This window comes from Sebastes fasciatus, chromosome 6 (assembly GCF_043250625.1).
Source record: "Sebastes fasciatus isolate fSebFas1 chromosome 6, fSebFas1.pri, whole genome shotgun sequence".
Taxonomy (NCBI): Eukaryota; Metazoa; Chordata; class Actinopteri; order Perciformes; family Sebastidae; genus Sebastes; species Sebastes fasciatus.
Genome location: NC_133800.1, coordinates 35,923,233 through 35,936,868, shown reverse-complemented (window position 1 = coordinate 35,936,868; position 13,636 = coordinate 35,923,233). Strand labels below are relative to the sequence as shown.

The following is a 13,636-nucleotide window of genomic DNA, read 5'->3' as shown; positions in this document are numbered from 1 at the left end:
GGCCAGATAGTGCTGGCTAGACGACTGGGTCAGAGCATCTCCAGAACTGCAGCTCTTGTGGGATGTTCCCGGTCTGCAGTGGTCAGGACCGACCAGAAGTGGTCCAAGGAAAGAGAACCGGTGAACCGGCGACAGGGTCAGACCCGAGGCTCATTGATGCACGTGGGGAGCGAAGGCTGGCCCGTGTTGTCTGATCCAACAGAAGAGCCACTGGAGCTCAAACTGCTGAAAAAGTTCATGCTGGTTCTGATAGAAAGGTGTCAGAACACACAGTGAGGAGCAGTTTGTTGCGTATGGGGACCGGTCAGGGTGCCCGTGCTGACCGGTGTCCACCGCCAAAAGCGCCTACAATGGGCACGTGGTGAGCATCAGAACTGGGCCACGGAGCAATGGAAGAAGGCGGACGGTCCGACAAGTCACGTTTTCTTTCACTTAATGTGGACGGCAACAAGTTGGAGACTCGGCCTCCAAATTCTCCAGATCTGAATCCGATGGAGCATCTGTGGGATGTGCTGGACAAACAAGTCCGATCCACAGAGGCCCCACCTCGCAACTTATACAGGACTTAAAGGATCTGCTACTGACGGCTTGGTGCCAGATACCACAGCAGACCTTCAGAGGTCTAGTGGAGTCCATGCCTCCACGGGTCAGGGCTGTTTTGGCAGCAGAAAGGGGGACCTACTGAATATTAGGCAGGTGGTCATAATGTTACAGCTGATCGATGTATGTTATGTTCCCCAGAAAAACAAAAACCTGAATGACAGGACTCACTACTGGGAAACTAAGAAAAATAAACTGCACATGACACAGAGACAATAATAAAAGGATCCCTGTGGGAATGTAACCCCTCACAGCCGCCCACTAAATCTACCAGAACCTATAGATATCAGACCCAAATGAAATGTCACTGAGGGGGAACACAAAAGAGAAGCAGAGGCTAAAGACGTGCACAATCAAAACCCCACTAAACCCAGAGAGCCAACTGAAGCTGTTGACCCTCTGCAGACACGCAGCCAACCTGCTGATATAGCCTCCCAGCCAGGCTGATTATCAGCAGCTGAGGCTGATCACAGGAGCCTCCAATGACTCCTGATGAGCAGGAACCTGCAGCCCACATCTGTGATGATCCCTCTGACTATAACATATTCATCTCTATTCACCTGTAGTGTCTCCCCTTATTAATTAATGTGCATAAATTTGTTCTTTAACCCCCCATGACACCTGCCGGCCTCAGACAAACTGAATTGTTGATATCAAGTTAAAAGTTGTTCTGTCCATTTAGTTTAAACCTCCACAGGAGTTTCAGTTTGTCTCATTGGAGCTGGACTCGGTTTGTAATCAGGCAGAATGAGTGAAAACACCGGAGCAGCTTCAGCGTGGTGAGACAGGAGCTTCAGCCTGCAGAGAGGATCAGCTAGAAAACAGCATTGGAAGATAATATCTGCCTCTGATGAGGTGTTCAGGGAAGGAGAAATAAAAGGTGAAAAGGGTAACACTGTACAGTTGTTGCTACACCAACAAATAAAACAGTTCGTCTGTGTGAACATCCACTCGTATGTTTTTCCACTGCGTAAATGAATCAAGTGGTATTAGAAGTACACTGTAAAAGTACACATATACACAGAAGTAATGGATTTCTAGAGACAGAAACAAAGTAAAGAGACTGGAGGTGAAGTCAGTGACAGTCTGAGTCTCCAAATGGAAGCTACTGACTCAGGATCAGACTTGTCCTCGGCTTTGTTTCTTCTCTAAAACACTCTTAAAGGAGTTATTCTACATTATTCTCACCAACAAATCCCACGAAAAGACCAAAATCAACAACGTCAGTGTGTTCCAATTCACATACTTCATTAAAGGGACTGTTTGTAACTTTTTAAGCATATAAATGTAGCGGGTCGGGACACATGCACGCTCGCATATGCGCGTTCGCGTGTAAATAAATCAATAAAAAAAAAACATTTAAAAAAATGTAATACATAAAATAAATAAATAAATAATAAAAACCATTTATCCAATCATCTTTAAAAAATAAATAAATAAATACAAATATTCAGGTAATTTTCAAACCGAAAATGACGAGCCTTATGTATCTCTCCTCCTCTGCCTGCTCGCCTTCACTCAGACAGCGCGCGTGTTCTCGCTCAGCTCGCTCCACCTCTAGATGTGAACGCGCGCTCACTCCACACTGCAGAAGAGTTAGTTTAGCTCTGAGAATATCTAGTGAATGTTCAGGGGACGTTTGTGCAGAAATAACTGCTGCAGCTCCTCCAGACCAACAGAGGTTTCCCGTGTCTTGTGAAGTGACGAAGCTCTGCAACGAGTTATGTTGTTGTCTCGTTACCGACCGGGTGCTGGTGTTTTCCTGCTCTCTCCGGCTGCGGGCGGAGAGAGCAGATATCTTGTGTGTGGTGCATTCAAACAAACAACATTGTTTGTTTAATTTACTGACAAATTGTAAATTGTCTTGTTTATACTTCGATACACATACATTAATTAAATAACATTGGTTAACTAGATAATTAGCAATTTTCTAAAGAACAAAATCAGACATATTGGTCACAAAATGATCAGTTTTAAGTCAAAACTGACAAAAATTAGTCTGTTCAAGTCTGTCCGAAACAAACGTTTACGTAGCAGTTGATCCAGAGCTGTAGACCTCCAATATGGCTGCCAGGAGATCACCCAGAAGCCCTCAGTGTTGTAGCGTTGCACGGTATCAATGCTGCATACTTCTACGTATAATATGTTAATTTGATGCACCGAGTCAGTGCACCCTTCCTCCAGGCCAGCAGGGCGGCGCCGCCTCCACCCCGCCTGCTCCTACACGTCGGTGCTGATGCTGTGGGTGACCACCTCCTTCATGGTGACGGATCGGATGAGGTTGAGCTTGTGGTAGAAGCTGGCCAGGTCCATGGGCAGCTCCAGATCCTGCTGCTGCACAGTCCTGTAGCTGATCCTGCGGCCGCCGTTGCACAGCCTCTCCGGGTGCTGCAGGTAGAAGGGCATCGAGCAGCGGGCGCAGGACGGGCAGAAGGCGTGCGAGCGCTGGCACCTGCGCGGCGGCGGCGTGGGGGAGTAGCTGGCCGGCCCGTTGGCCTCGGTGAGGAAGGTGGGAGGGTAGTTCTCCGGTTCGATGCCGTAGTGCTCCGGCGTCGGAGGCGTAGGGGGAGCGGACAGAGCCAGGGGCCGGGACGGCGACATGGTGGCGAGCTCTGGTTCCTCCTCTTCCCCCTTCTCAGACTCCTCCCTCTTACAGCAGTAATACTGGAGCGGTCAACAAGAGGAGGACAGCTTGTTAACACCGACATACATCATGCACAACAATATGAAGACATGCTACTGACTGAAACGACACGATCCAAACATCCATCCTCTGGACTGAAATACATGAAATGACCACGACCCTTAACAGCGTATTACGTGCATGTAATGTGTTAAAATGACATGCCGGCTCCATGGAAACAACGCCAACGGGAAGCCATTTAGGACCTTTTGTTGTGGTGGGACGCGCAAATTTAATCACAACACATTTGAATCACAGTCCGAGTAGGGAGGAGGTCGGGGTGGATGAGTCAAACACACGACTTTAACCAGGAGATTGTCTGTTTATGAGGTGGCGGCCATAGACTGTATATAAGAAGTGGATGTAGTCATCATGACGTCACCCATTGGTTTGTGGATTGCCGTTTTGAAGCCTTGACTTCGGCATTTTGGCCGTCGCCATTTAGTTTTTTTGCAACCAGAATTGACACGAGAGGGTGGAGCTGTTGGTGTCTTCAGTTGGGCCCATATGCATTATGTTACCCGCTTGCTAGCTTGCTAAATCATTAGTGTCTGTGGCTTCTAGACGCCGACGGTAACGTTAATATTGCCGTTGCTTAGCAGCGGTGTTCTCACGACTTGTACCCTGTACTTGTACATGACTTCCCGAGTTGTAAACACAAGCTCACGAGTTTCATTTGAAGGCACCATGAGTTTAACCGAACATTTTCAGGCGACCAAAAAGGTTCTAATTAACTTTGATGAACTGAAATGAAAGGAACAGTTAACACAACAGAAGTGCTTGCCATCCAATCGCCTCCATGTGGTGTTCCTCAAGGTCTTAATGGTGTCTTAATGTGACATGTGATCATTTTTTTATGAATTCTTGAGTGGTAAAAAATGGTTAAATTTAGCATCAAATCTGTGTAACAAATGGTATCAACACAGAAATTGCTGCAACAACTTATGAGACATAATAGAGCATGGGGATGACCATCATATACTTCTATCATAATGCTCTAAACCCTTATACGATACGATACGACACGATACGATACGATTTGATACAGCTTTATTGTCAGTTTGCACTGAAATTCATTTTGCATCCATAGGCAGCTCAATTTGAGAAAAAGTACACATACAATAGACATACTGTTACCACAGACAGACAGACAAGTAGGACCCATCAGACAAAACAACAAAACACATCACAATTATTCATTGGAGGCATCGCCTTTTGGAGGGCAGAAGTTGATATTCCCCATTTAAAACATGGGAGGGATCAGAAAAGATGCTGTTGGCATGTCTGAGTATGCTCTTGTTGTGAGCTGCTTGAAAGGAGGCTACCACAGGTCGGCCAATGATCTTCGCTTTTTCAATTTATTTTAAATAATTCATTCATGCTTATTACAGATTTATGACTAGAACAACTTGACACACAGTGCTGAGCAGCATCTCAAATTAATCTACAGGTTTCCAGCTTTCAGATGATGTTCACCACTTTTATGTGGCATCTACTGTTGACCTGCTATCTCCCCCTAAAGACTCCCTGGAGCCCCCTAGAAAAAAACTAAAATAGGTGTATTGTGGTCTCAGAGGGTTAAAGGGACTGTTTGTAACTTTCTAAGCGTATAAATGTAGCGGGTCGGCACACATGCGCGATTGCATATGCGCGCTCGCGTGTGGCCGCTGCCTCTCCTCCTCTGCCTGCTCGCCTTCACTCAGACAGCGTGCGCGTTCTCGCATACTCGCGTACCTCTAGACGTGAACGCGCGCTCACTCCACACTGCAGAAGAGTTAGTTTAGCTCTGAGAATATCTAGTGAATGCACAGTGGACGTTTGTGCAGAAATAACTGCTGCAGCTCCTCCAGACCAACAGAGGTTTCCCGTGTCTTGTGAAGTAACGGGGCTCCGCAGAGAGAAACGTTGTCGTCTCATTACCGACCGGGTGCCGGTGTCTTCCTGCTCTCTCCGGCTGCGGGCGGAGGGAGACGAGTTTCTCGCTGGGGAGCCCCGCTGCTTCAGCCTGCGCTGAGGCAGGAGAAGCAAACACAGTATCAGCATTGATTCATGGAGAGACCTTCGTCTGGTCAGCTAACATTACTGCCAAGCAGCTGAAATATAGAGTGATATTGTGCTTTTAGCTGACGTGTGTCGCCTCACTGTTTTGAGCGATGCTCGTTCATGTCCATTTAGAGCGAGCACAAGCGCGAGCTCGACGCTGACTTTCGTTGATTTCACGGCCACAGGTGTCGCTGTTGAGAAGCATTTCTGAAAGTTACAAATAGTCCCTTTAAGGTAAAAAATCAACTGGGAAAGCCTCAGAGAAACTGAATTGTTGATATCAAGTAAAAAGATTAAAATGTCTTCCTATGTTCTCTGCATTTAGTTTAAACCTCCACAGGTGTGTCAGTTTGTCTGATTAGAGCTGGACTCAGTGTGTAATAGAAACACCTGAGCAGCTTCAGCGTGGTGAGACAGGAGCTTCAGCCTGAAGAGAGGAGACACTAGAAAACAGCATTTAAAAGATACTATGTGGGAGTTCACCAGGTAAACTATAGGATGGTGGATATAGATTTAGTGAGTAGTAATACAGTCCTACCTGCAACCTACATAAACACAGTACGCCGACGATGGTCAGTAAGATGACTGTAGCCAGAATTCCTCCTGCGATGACCACTGTCCCGGCTGACATTCGAAATCCTCTCCATCAACAGCCTGCAGGTAGGAAGAGGAGGAGGAGGAGGATAGAAGATATGTTTTACTACTCTACTGTACAGCTCCATCTTGTTTAGACTGGTTTCTCCCGCCAGCAGCCGTTACTGAAAATCCTGCTGATGGTTTTTTCTCTGTTACGGCTGAGCGCAGTAAATCAACCCGAGTCACAAAAAAACTGAAGTTGCGGTCAGCGAAGTGTGAATATTAGAGCAGGTGTGACTCTGAGGATGGAGGATGTGACCGATGCTCTCAGTAACGACCACATGTGGGACGTCAGCAACAGGAAACAGGAAGCATCATTACTGATCTCTGCAGGCTTCAATAAACAATCGTCTTGCCCTGAACTAAACCTGGAAAATGATGGAGTTACTTTTGATTCTTTATTATGCAATTAAACCGAACAGGTTTGAGAGCAACACGTCCCACACGGCAATGGAAAAATGTTTCATTGCAAGTAATATTAATTTGTAATTAATCAAATACTTTTGTTTGCTGTTGAGCTGAATCTCCTGGGCGAGGATCTACGCAGAGTTTTTGTTCTCAAACATATCCTGTTAGTTTGCATAATAAAGAAACAAAAGTATTTGATGAGGAGATCAACACCACGCTCCTCTGAAGCTACAGCCAGGAGCCGCTCAGCTTAGCTTAGTTTAGCTTAGCTTAGCACAAAGACAGGAAACAGGCTGGCTCTGCACAGCACCTCTAAAGCTCACTGATTAACATGTGAGATCTCGTTTGTTTAATCAGAATAAAAACCAAGAAACGACTACTAAAGGAAACAACGTGATCCTGAAGAACATTTCCAAACCTGATGATTATGAGGCAGATCTGGAGTTATCAGTTTCTATTACTTCTAAGCAGATTTATGGATTCTTCTATATTAATATCCCCGGAAAGTGTAATTCCCTCTGATTCTAACACGACTGGTATCACGATTTGGATGAGTTCTGACTCTGAGAAGAAAAACTCCAGACGGGCCTCGGGGTTCAGACCTGATGCAAATCTAAATAAGCCTCTAGTTTATGGTTAGCATTAACTTTAGCATTAACTAACTGCCAACTGCATTCCATTAAACATTTGGTATCTTTTAGTTGAAGGCATTCAGCTGAGAGCTCCCAAAGCAACCTGACAATTAAACAATAAGGAAGTCAAGTAGAGCGCAAACCTCCGCCAACACCTTGGCTCTCTCCAACCTGCAGCCCCGTTTATGACGGCTTATTGTTTTTCCTCCTGCTCATTATGGATACAAAAAAATATATTCGTCTGGAAATGAAGGAAGGAGAAGAACGCCTAACTGCACGGAAAAAAAAACAACGACACGTGAAAGATGGCATCAAGCGCAGCTGCAGCGCTAGCTCCGACTCGACTCGTTGAGAAGACAAATAGCAAGAGTCGGGTATGGAAAACTTTGCATTCGAGGCGGATCATCAAGGAGTAATAATAGTTTCACAAAAGTTTGGAGTTGTTTTTCTGTTCGAGTGCGGACGAAGATATTTAGTTAAACCAAGGTCGTGTGGACGACGAAAATATCTGTATATACGTGTAGACGGGGCTACTATAGAATATCCAGGTGATATTTATCTGTCTCTGGGAAAGTTTTTCAAGAAAGAGCAGATCAGAACAGAAGAGATAAATAAAGGACAGAGATGAGTTTTAACCAGAAGAAGAAAAAGAGAAGCTTCATTCACTTCTTCAGGTGTGAATGAGGACACGTCAAGAAGTCTGTTTGAGAGAGAGAGAGAGTTTTATAATTCACTTTCTCTTCATGTTTTATGCAATAAATCTGGTCCCAAACCAGAATTAAGTGTGCATTAGCGAGTGGAAAGAGAAATCCAACACTAAAGGGACACCAGCAGCAAAGGTTCCTGAACCTTTTAATGCGACGACAGATGGAAATGTAACCAGCCCCCCCACTCCCCCTCTGGGGCGTCTGCACTGTTGTATACTCATCAGATATCCTCCTGAAGAGGGAAATCACTCATCCCTGATGTTACGAATGAATTTAAATTATGAATCGCTAATATTCAGCTTCCCCTCATGTTTAATACAATGAAGCAGGAACCGGAGCGGCGTTTAAAAAATGTGCACTGATGAATAGTAAAACAGCGGCAGAGTCACGTGAGAGGAGATGTGACTGGAGTGAAGTCATCGTCATCATCATCTCCTCTGCTTCCTGTGTGGGCGTGACGAGGGTCGGCAGGAGTGTGTCGCGTCGTGGGAGCGTCACGCCGTGATGCATGTGGAGCTACACGAACCTTTTACTATCAATAACAGCACAGATGTTTGGATTAAACGTGGTCGGCGAACATCCGTGTCAACTGACTTCAGGCCCAGACACACCGAGCCGACAGCAAAGAAACTAGCGCCGATGAAGGACGACTGTTGCGTTGCCTCACGTCGCCTTTTAAGTTGCACTTAAAAACACACCGCAAAGACGACAGCTGACGGCCGGGTAGTTAGTTGTTTGAACTTTTCACCACTCAGAAGTTTAAGATACACGATTAAAACACCGCCATGACCTCCGCCCCTCTCATCAGCACCCTGAGGATCAACTCATCACTGGCTATTGCATTGGGTTTCCATGGCGACGGAGCCCTGGACATCAGCATCCCCATGGGGAGCGCCAGAGAGTCGTTTACACCCACAGCCAGTCAGCATCACACACACACACACACACACACACACACACACACATCACTGGACAGACACACACTCAAAGTTCAGCATCCGTCCGTCCATCCACCTAACATGGATTAATCCGCCGCTGGAAATAGTCCCTTATAATGCACTACTGTATAACCAACACAGTCCGACGGACTGACGGGTCAGCAACCTTTACTATCAAAGAGCCAGTGTGCTTCTTCTGGAAATTTCTTTCAATATTACTTTGTTGTTGTTGAATCTGTCCACGCTCTATTAAATTACTCAAAGACTTTTCTTTTTAGGGATTTAGAATCTGTAGCTAGCCTATTGAGCTGGGGGGTTCGGCAAAATTAGAGGATAAGGCACCGGGCCGTAGATGACGCACAATTTGGGTTGACTTGAAATGATAGAGAAAAAAATATTTGCTGTATAGATTACAGACTTTTACAGCTGGAGAATGAACTTTATTTTTTTTTGTGACGACTTTCAATGATGTATTTTTCGTGCGTTTTCCTACGAATGTCCAGCAACAATATGACGCATGTGTCAATTTCCGCTCCAGTCTTTTCAAAATAAAACTACTCAGTTAGGTTTAGGAAAAGATGGTGGTTTGGGTTTAAATAACACTGGAAGTGGTGTAACTTAAAGGGTTGCCGATGTTCTCCAGTCTACACTATCTGTTCTATTGGTTGAAATGGTCTTTACACCCCGACAGCGATCCGTTACTGATGAGCTCTGAAAAAGGACCTGAAAAGAGCCGTCATCTGTAGCTGCTGTATTCCTGTAAAAACGTCTACCAATCACTGCCTCGTGGTCCGCTTAGAAAGAACCAATCAGACGCCTCCCTGCTCGTACTCTACCCTTGGCGTGCACCAGCCTGAACTCAAAGCGCGTCGCCGCCACACGTTCCCTGGAGAATGGAAGAGAAAGCTCCGCCCTGCAGTAGCACTGTCGCGGTTACTTGTCATGAGGTAGCGTTGTTGAGTTGAGGTCCTCTCTCCGCTCTGTGTCTGTGAAGTAGTTACGATGCGGCGGTTGCCTTGGAAAAGTACTGAAGTTACGAAAACGAATAAATAAACTTGAGGTTTCACACGGGACACGAACGCCTGTGTTTTTTGACCCACCCCGACTTCCTCCCTACGTGGCGCTCGCTGCTCTTCGTACCTCCCGGTTCATAATTACGTGGATTATTATACGAATTGAGTCCGTGCTGACCATCACGAGAAAAATGTGAGATTTGTGTCTTTGTACACAAATCAATACTCTAAATTTCGAGACAAACTGCTGTGCGACTGGGCTGAACCTTTTTTAAAAATTAAACCTTATATTTGTGAGGTGTTTTTAAAGATTTACATCTTCAGTTGGAACCAATAGCCTAGGAGCTGAGAGCCGACAGGAAGTCTGAGACACGTAGTTGTTTTTTGCTCTATTCATGACATTTGTTATCTGGATTAATGCTACTTTTACCTTTTTAATACCTGCAGTATATCACTCCAAATGTCCTTAGTCACTCACAGGAGTGTTAAATTATAGATGAGGTGACTATAAATTCTATATTGAGTCAGGGCCAGAGCGACCATTAAAGAAAACTCAAGTCATATAAAAGCAGTCAAACTCAAATAGATTTAATTTGGCTACTTGTAGGACCAATAAATCATTAAAGCCATCAGTGTTTCTTCACCAGAGTTTTATTGCTGACAATGTGGTGAAGACTTTAACCCTTCATATACTGGCAAATACAGACACAAGTGAATAGACACATCATAAATGATATTCCTATCATAGGAATATCATACATAATCTCTCTGCTTCTCATATGAAACAATTTGGAATAGTCACGTGACACCGGAACTTGCGCAAACCTGCACGAGTGATTACAAGCATTTGAGCAGGATTATAGATGTAATGTCGTTATTATAAAACATCACATTGCAAACATGATTTTTGCAATGTGGACATAACTTTGCATTTACAGTGGAGTTTATGGTGAACACTTTTACGCAAACTTAACGCGCATATGTGGCCGTTTAGGTTCATTCTGTCCGTTCCGCCTCCTTCACTCAGGTTTCGTGGGTTTGGATTCATACATCAGCACCACAAACACACACACACTGAAGTGCAAGACTAATTACTACACCAGAGTGAAATTATGTTTCTGTTAACGATTAAGACCTGAAATTATTTCCAATTCTATTGTTGATTTGCGTGCGTAAAATCAGTAGCGACTATAGATTGAAATGATCCACAACTTAAGGAAACTGCAACAGACACTTTACTGGATTAAACATTAGTCTACACATTTTTAAAATCTTAGTGGCTGAAAAACTCTCTTCTGTGGCAATAGGCTGCTGCAGATGTTTCACCAGTCTGTAGTAGTCAGTGTACTCTTCTTTGCTGTGGCATGTTGGGGGGGTAACACCAACACAAGGGATGCCAACAAACTGAACAGGCTGGTGAGGAAGGCTAGCTCTGTGGTTGGATCTGAACTGGACGATCTGGAGGTGGTGGCAGAGGGGAGGATGAGGAGGAAGCTGGACGCCATCCTGGATAACCCCTCCCACCACCTCCATGATGAACTAGTCAAGATGAGGAGCACCTTCAGCCACAGACTCATCCCCCCTCGGCACAACACAAAGCACCTGGGTCAGTCCTTCATGCTGGTAGCCATCAGGCTCAACAACCAAGACCTGACCCCCATATGAGAACTATGAGGACTTTAAGAACTTTAAACATGCACTATCTGCCTTTAAACATGCACTATCTACCTTTAAACATGCACTATCTACCTTTAAACATGCACTATCTACCTTTAAACATGCCCTATCTGCCTTTAAACATGCCCTATCTACCTTTAAACATGCACTATCTGCCTTTAAACATGCACTATCTACCTTTAAACATGCCCTATCTACCTTTAAACATGCCCTATCTACCTTTAAACATGCCCTATTTGCCTTTAAACATGCACTATCTGCCTTTAAACATGCCCTATCTACCTTTAAACATGCACTATCTGCCTTTAAACATGCACTATCTACAACCATCGTGGACTCAAACCACTGGCGCACTATACATCCTATATACCACTTTATAGACTGCACATATGTACATATTACATTTATTTATTGCCCATACTACATGTATTTATTGAAGGACTGCACACACTATGTTCACCCATTCACTCTGGATCTTTTATATCTCTATTATTGTTTTTATAATTTTTGTATACCTTTATACCTCTCCTGGATTTCACTCTGTTTGCTGATGTTGCTGCTCTGACACCTGGATTTCCCTCCAGGGATTAATAAAGGTTCATCTTATCTTATCTTATCTTATCTTATTTACGCAGAGCCTTCTAGCGCGTAACTCAGGTTATCCATGGCACAAACCTCTGTGCGTCTTAGTGCACTAAAACGCACAGACACTTCCAGATAAACAGCTGATCATCTTACCCATCACATTAGGATCTGGATCGTCCCATGGCGTCTCTCCTTGCAGCACCTGCAGCTCTGGGAGGAGATGTGGAACCAAACCTGCAACTGTCAGCTAACAGCAGCGTTTTACATCCACACACACACACACACACACACACACACACACACACACACACCTGACCTGGAAGAACGAGGAGCAGAGGTTTGTCCCGGTGCGTCTGAGAGGCAGATTTGTCTTCACATGTCTTCTGTAATTTCTCAACCTGCAGTGCGTCCTTCGTCCCACAAAACTTTTAACTTCTTAAAGATTTGTTTCCCTCGTTGTTTCCTCTATTAATGTTCCATTAATTGAAGTGTCTGCTTCCGAGGAGGTTGCAGATTTAAAAAAAAGAAAAGAAAGAAAAGAAGTCCAGTTCATTAGAATCCCAAATGGAGCAATATTTCCTCTCCAGGTCCGCAGCTTTTCTTTTGGCTTTAGTCCCAATAAAACCGAAATGTTGAGAAAAAAAAAAAAAAAGCAAACAGATGATCCAAACTTGCTCAGAGGAGGACGAGCTGTGAGGAGAAAAGAGATGTATGTTCATGTTGTGCACACCGGATCCGGTCTCATCCTGTCTGTGTTGCAACCTGACTGGATGGGACCGTGCGTCACAGCAGCGCGCACTGCAAAAAATAAATAATAACTACCTGAAGGATAAGTTAAGATAAGATAAGATAAGATAAGATAAGATAAGATAAGATAAGATAAGATAAGATAAGATAAGTTAAGATAAGATAAGATAAGATAAGATAAGATAAGATAAGATCTACTTTTATTGTCCACGTGGGGAATTTTTTCCTTCCACACAAGACATGGAAACAGTTTCACAGAAACAGATGTTTCAACACAAACACAGTCCACGTACATAATGGCACATACCATCACACACACCATGGCAGGTATTGCACCCAGGTAGTTCACTGCACCGTCTACCGGCTTGCCCATATTGCACAGACAATAGTCCAATATTACACAGATGCAACATATTGCACTGTCCTAATTTAACATATTGCACTGTCCCTATTTAACATAATGCACTGTCCCTATTTAACATAATGCACTGTCCCTATTTAACATATTGCACTGTCCCTATTTAACATAATGCACTGTCCCTATTTAACATAATGCACTGTCCTAATTTAACATATTGCACTGTCCCTATTTAACATAATGCACTGTCCTAATTTAACATATTGCACTGTCCCTATTTAACATAATGCACTGTCCTAATTTAACATATTGCACTGTCCTAATTTAACATATTGCACTGTCCTAATTTAACATATTTTTGGAACATACTTTATCACATTTTATCTTCCATAGGGCATCCAGGAGGGCGCTTTTCTCTCTCTTATTAAAACTGCTCTGGGAGGGTATAACATTTGGGAGGTTGCTCCTTGTTCCATCCAACCAGTACAAACTGCTAGTGCAATAAAACAAGCATCATCCCTCACTGGCTTCCCACCTGCAAACACCGCCACGTATTCTCGGTTCATACGGTTCGTATGATATCCTACGGAAAAGTTATTCATTCTTTTT

The 13,636-nt window shown here is 44.2% G+C and overlaps 1 protein-coding gene across 1 annotated transcript; it reads right to left on the bottom strand.

Moving 5' to 3' along the window:
* Window positions 1-454: 454 nt before the first annotated feature.
* fam163b (family with sequence similarity 163 member B) lies at window positions 455-6,420 on the bottom strand. The gene is made up of 2 exons (XM_074639869.1): window positions 5,865-6,420; window positions 455-3,264 (listed from the first exon to the last, which is right to left on the bottom strand). The coding sequence occupies exons 1-2, from the start codon at window positions 5,955-5,957 to the stop codon at window positions 2,821-2,823; spliced, it is 537 nt and encodes a 178-aa protein (XP_074495970.1). The 5' UTR covers window positions 5,958-6,420; the 3' UTR covers window positions 455-2,820.
* Window positions 6,421-13,636: the final 7,216 nt, after the last annotated feature.

What these genes read in the sequence shown, in the direction of transcription:
- fam163b (XM_074639869.1), bottom strand. Translation starts at nt 5,957, where the DNA reads ATGTCAGCCGGGACAGTGGTCATCGCAGGAGGAATTCTGGCTACAGTC. An exon ending in TGTGTTTATGTAGGTTGCAG is followed by an intron (nt 3,265 to 5,864) that starts GTAGGACTGTAT and finishes TGACCGCTCCAG; the next exon opens with TATTACTGCTGTAAGAGGGA.